We start from the raw sequence: 6000 nt of genomic DNA on the forward strand, positions 1-6000 counted from the left end.
GTTTCAATTGGGATAGGCCAGTGAATAATCCACATGGATCGTAGTTGAGATCGTAGGTTGAATACTATAATGAAACTATTAATCAATTTTGTTTTAAGCGGTCAAACATTGACTTTTTTTGAAACATATGTACATATAGTAATTCCTTATAGAAGCAATTTTGATTCTAAAGGACTTAGCGCTATTGTTATTTTGAAACTCTCGATATTTCGGTCACCATGGCAAGACCCGTAGAATCGAAAATGTTCATAATAACAGTGAAAGCTTAAAACCTTATACCTATTGAAGTTACTTAAATTCCAATCCCCTCTTCAATCATCACGATCGCAGTATAGTAAATACAGCTGACCTTAAAAACCTATACTAACTTCATTCTTATAATAAGTTACACATAAATTATATGGGCAGTATATATTTATCCAATTTACGTATTATAGACAAGAAGATTTACCGGATCTAGATATGATGTGTCACATGGTGGAAATCTTAATTATGTGTTTCTTTCCTTCTTCAAAAAACAATAACAAATATTTTTCTCATAATTCCAACCAATTCTGAGATAAGAATGTTTAAATTATAACTTCTAAGACTGATGCTCCAAAATAAAATATATTTTCTACAGATCTTCCAGGAGAAGCTCAATACGTGACAACAATAAGTCTGCAACACATGTTGTTCTTTAAGTCAGGAAGTGATGGATTATACAATGCTCTTCCTCCTCAAACACAACAACCAGAAATAATTTACGTACAGGAACCACAACGGCCTCCTAGCAACATCAACCCAACATTTGAAGTTATTGAAACTAACCAATCTCCTTGGAATCAAGGTGAGGAACGCATATTACACTATTTAAGATATTAATGTCTGGTTACAGCTTATATAGGAAGTACCCAAGTGTCTTTATTCCTTATTTCATTAAACTGGTACAGTACCGACTGATAGTTGATACTAGTTACAGAAAAATACTAAATTTTTTTTACTGTATTTTACCCGCAGCTTAACTAGCATTGATTTTTTTAATAAAAAGTATCCTTCGCTACTTCTAATACCTCCAAAAATATGTGTACGAAGTTCCATCATGATCGGTTAAGTAGTTTTCGCGTAAAAGCGTAACAAACAAACTTATATTCACGTTTATAATATTAATACATATACATAATATTAGGGATTAGCTACAATATTACAAACACAACACGTGGCCATAATTATTTTAAAGAAAAGAAAATTAAATAATCTTCATTAACAAATTAGGTTAATATCGAAAAGACGAAAGACTATGGTATTTTCGAGTAGCACATAATTGTGTTTGCTCGCAAATGAAAAAAAAACCGCCTGCAATTATATCGACCAGTCCACAATACAACGAAGGTAGACGAAAAAATATTCAAGTAAATTACACATTACATATAAGAGATTACTTAAAAGTAGTCGTCAAGTCTTAATCTTTAAATGGTACCGTGTGACAATTACCAGCTTTCAATTAAAAAAAAATTCAAAATCCGTGTACTCAATAAATAGTTATGAGGCATACTCGTAATACAACGACAGTCGACGAAAAAATAGTCAAATAAATACACATAATTAGAGATATATCAAAAGATACTAGTTAAGTCTCGATCAATTTTAAATGTGACCACGTGATAAAAACCAGTTTTTTTTTTTTAAGAATCATCTAAATCGGTATACGCGTAAAAAGTTATGAGGTCTCTTTTTTGAATCTGCTAAAAATTATTTTATATAACGCCTTACATTTTTCTTGGTAAATTGTAAGGACTGAGGTCTGGATTTCTTTCTAGATATTCCGAGAAGAACTACAGAATCCCCACGAACAACATCTACCCCAAGATTAATTTATACAAGACCAACTACGCAAAGAACTCGACCAATTCCATCTCGCCCAATAAATACTTACAGGTAAGTATTAAAAGTTTTTTTTTTAAAATAAGTTCTATAAAAATTGGGACTCATTTCGCTAGCTACAAGTGTGCAAGAAAAATTACAAACCCCAAATCATTGTCAATAAGACAGAAACTAAAGTATTTTTGAATATATTTAATCAAGGAGACACTGTTCCTTGAACGGAACCGGGAAACATGGAGGAAATTTTTACAGACCATAATGAAAGCAAACGCTTAAACGTTTAAGAGCGCATATTAATAGATAAAAAATAACACACTCATTTTTGAAGTAAAACTTTTTTACTCACGCTTGAATTGGAAAGTAAGGTGATGAATGCGTGACGAAAAGTGTGATCGGGTGTGGTGAACGGAAGTAGAGAGGGAAAGATAAGTTAGTGAAGATAGAAAGAAAGAGAATTACCTTTCGTAAGTTTTACTTCAATTGTGTGGTCTAAAGTACACTCGTTTTTTTAGGAAGGGTTTATAGATTTCATTTTCAATTCGTACCTATGATTTAATGTTATCTCCGATACATAAAAAATTCGAAATATGGATTAAAAAAGTTGTACTCGTTACCTGATGTACTATTTTATATTGTCTTAAATATGTCTTATCGCATTCCTAATGACTAGCTCGTTGGCGCAGTTTGTAGTGTATGTCCTGCTTTCTGCTCCGCGGGTTGCGGGTTCCATTCCCGCCTGGGGGTACCATTTGTATTTATATATTTATATTTTTGTTTGAAATAATTTTGTGGTAAATATGAGGCAAATTTTAACGGGTTTATTGTCTAGACGAACCAACACGCTAACTTAGGTATTGTTTATTACATGCATAATAATTCTTATAACAAATTATCTTGTGAAATCTGATTTAATACTTTATGTCTGACTAGCTGTGCCCGCGACTTCGTCGGCGTGGAATTTAACAATAAGCTATTTTTTAGTTCGCACAGCTATAAAATAAGTAAATTTCTAAAATAAAAGTACCCTTAGTTATTTGTTATTACATCAGCTATCTGCCAGTGAAATTCTCGTCAAAATCGGTCCAACCGTTTCAGAGATTAGCCGGAACAAACAAACAGACAGACAGACAGACAAAAATTACAAAAAATGTTATTTTGGTATATGTTCCGTGTATACATAGATATGAATTTAATAAAAAGCAGTTATTTTAATATTACAAACAGACACTCCAATTTTATTTATTTGTATAGATAAAGATAGACTAGTGGTTGCCCAGTAGTCGAAATTCGACCATAATTAATTTAAATTATAAGTTTGAACATTAAACAAAAGAGTAGAGACTATGTAGGCAATCAAATTTCATAGCAGTTTTCTGGCCAGGACAACGTCTGCCGGGTCCGCTAGTAAACTATAAGTTTTCAAAATATCGTACTTCTCTGTCCGGGCGATTTTGGTAAAAAGGGGTACAAAGTTTTTGCTTCACGTATTAATATATAGATTATTTACGTGTTTGTTTGACTGTTTGTAATTTGGACTTTTTCTTCCATAGACCAGCACTGAATCCTATACAAACCAGTAGTACAATAAACTCAATGGAATGTGGAATTAATAGTAGTCCGATTGTTCCACTAATTATACAAGGATATAGTTATGATAGAGGAGAATGGCCGTGGTTGGTTGCGATTTATAAAATACAAAAGTTCAGTAGCCTGAGTTATATTTGCGCAGGAACATTAATATCTGCAACACACGTGGTTTCAGGTAGGTTCACCAACATAAAATAATTTTAGTTTAATTTAGCTTCAATTACTAATTGTAAATGTCCATTAAAAAAAATATCTTTTTACCTGTCTTTTCAAGCGGCCCATTGCATGAAACGGAAGAGTTCTTATACGGCTGCAAAGAATTTAGTTGTTAAGGCGGGTGTTTACAATTTAGAAGATTGGAGTGATGACATCACCGTCACTAGAACCTTACAAGCGGCTTCTATACATGAGGCATATAATGCGACCACTCTTGCTAGTAAGATAATTTATATTTTTGTTAATAATAGGTATATACGAAAAGGCTAATTCTTACTTTGGATGTACACAAAGAACAACAAAATTAAATTAACGTTTGATATGGTTAGGCATTGTTTAAATTAAATTAATTTTTTGACCGACAATTTTTTTTAAAGAATGGCTAAGTAATAATTGGTAAATTTATGGTTCCTTTTTTAAGTCTTTATAAAGAGGCTTTTGAAAAATGTTGATATTCGTAATGCAAAGGCGGTTCCAGAAAATTGTTATTTGAGAGATTCGAGAAATTGTTACATTGAAAGTCGTTACATTAGGGTTTGTATTTTGTATGTGGAATTAAAAGGAATTGGAAAGTAGGTAAGTAGGTATGGGTAAGTTAAAAACTTTCATTATATTTCAGATGACCTATTGGTGATGACACTTGAAAAACCTGTTCCCTTTGGTACGTACATTAAGCCAGCTTGTCTTTGGAGTGGCAACCCAGACCTTAATCGTATAGTCGGAACATCAGGAGTCGTAAGTGTTGTACCTACTTAATTAATTTAAGGTAAATGATAGAATGACTCGTGCTGAATGTTTCGAAAGCTGGTAGCACTAAGTTTTCTGTCTGTTACTCTGTAATAACTTATCTCTTCTCTCTTTCCTTCGTTGTTTTAATCTCACATTAAAATTATTAGTTACTATTAAGTAAATTTATAGCACAGTTAGGTACTATTCTGTAATAGATAATATAAACAATAAAGATATGTAAGCGTATTATACGTTGAAATTAATGCACATTTATTACTTGTTTAATCTGTTCTGTAATACATACTTTTATGTGTACATAAAATTTTGTTTTATATAAAAATAGCATAATAGCTTACTTCTTCGCAGTTTAGTTATTACAAAAATCTCTAGATAGATTTAATAATTCGATATCATTACTTAGGTAGCAGGATGGGGTGCGAATGAAATTGGCCCAGGGGGTACAGGCGAGCCCCGTATGGTGCACATGCCCATAGTCAGCACAGCCACATGTAGAGCGAGCAAACCCGAGTTTCATAAACTGACCTCAACCAAGACACTTTGTGCAGGTGTGTACTATACGTTTTCCTAATAAAAAATCTTTCAAGAAGGGACGCGACGCGATGCGACATTTGGCGACCAATATAGTTATCAGCACGGATATTGAGCGCTGACATTCTACCTGCGTACAAACGAATTTGAGATTCAAATTCGTTTGTACGCAGTAGAAAACAGTCTGGTAGCTCAAACGCACAAAAGGTGAACCATAAATGTCGTACAAAGGGGTCATGAATTGTTCTAATATAATGATTGAACACTCCTTTAGCTCCTCGCTATGTTAACATTATCAATTTCTACGCAAGCAAAGCCGTGGGCAACTGCTAGTATTATATATTATTTAACATTGTAAAAAATGTTTTAGGAGATCACAGCGGATCTGGTCCTTGCTTAGGTGACTCTGGCGGTGGACTTTACATTTTAGACAATGGCCGATGGAGACTTCGAGGGGTGGTTTCCTTATCCCTGTGGTCAGATAATGGTGACTCAACATGTAATCTTGAAGATTACGTTGTCTTCACAGACACCGCCCAATATTTGCCATGGATTAGGAAAGTTATGTCTAATTAAATTCGTTAATTAATTAACAGTATTTTTATTAAACTTTTGTAATATATTTATTTACATGTGTTGTTTACTTTCCTAACTAGTATAAGAACCCTGTTTTCATCACTATTTTTTCAATAACAGAACAATGTGAACATTAATTAGTGAACGTATTATAACAACTACTTTTATGAAATGAACATAATAATATATAAACGACGCGTTGGCGCAGCGGCTGTAAAACTGGTTGGTTGCGTTAGCAGTCGCGGGTTCGATTCCCGCTCATGGTGAAAATTTGTATAGGTCATACAACTGTTTTCCGACATCTGGGCTTTTGGACACTACTGGGGTCTGTTAAAGGTTAATATATATATATATATATATATATATATATATATATATATATATATATATATAACCCAATAGCTGAAAAGAAACTCATTTAACTATCAATGAGGTTTTCTTGAATTCGAAAACAAACTTTTTGAATCTTGTTATAATTCA

General features: G+C 32.9%; 1 protein-coding gene across 1 annotated transcript in view; it reads left to right on the forward strand.

The window, feature by feature from the left end:
- The window catches only part of LOC123663729 (serine protease gd-like), a 29755-nt gene extending 24181 nt beyond the window's left edge, over window positions 1-5574 (forward strand). Inside the window, exons 6-12 of the mRNA XM_045598394.1 lie at window positions 623-829; window positions 1800-1917; window positions 3414-3625; window positions 3725-3886; window positions 4286-4401; window positions 4817-4961; window positions 5315-5574. Coding sequence (XP_045454350.1) covers window positions 623-829; window positions 1800-1917; window positions 3414-3625; window positions 3725-3886; window positions 4286-4401; window positions 4817-4961; window positions 5315-5520 — 1166 coding nt within the window. The 3' untranslated portion in view covers window positions 5521-5574. The remainder of the gene's footprint in view (window positions 1-622; window positions 830-1799; window positions 1918-3413; window positions 3626-3724; window positions 3887-4285; window positions 4402-4816; window positions 4962-5314) is intronic.
- The last annotated feature ends 426 nt before the right edge of the window (window positions 5575-6000 follow it).

This window comes from Melitaea cinxia, chromosome 20 (assembly GCF_905220565.1).
Source record: "Melitaea cinxia chromosome 20, ilMelCinx1.1, whole genome shotgun sequence".
NCBI lineage: Eukaryota > Metazoa > Arthropoda > Insecta > Lepidoptera > Nymphalidae > Melitaea > Melitaea cinxia.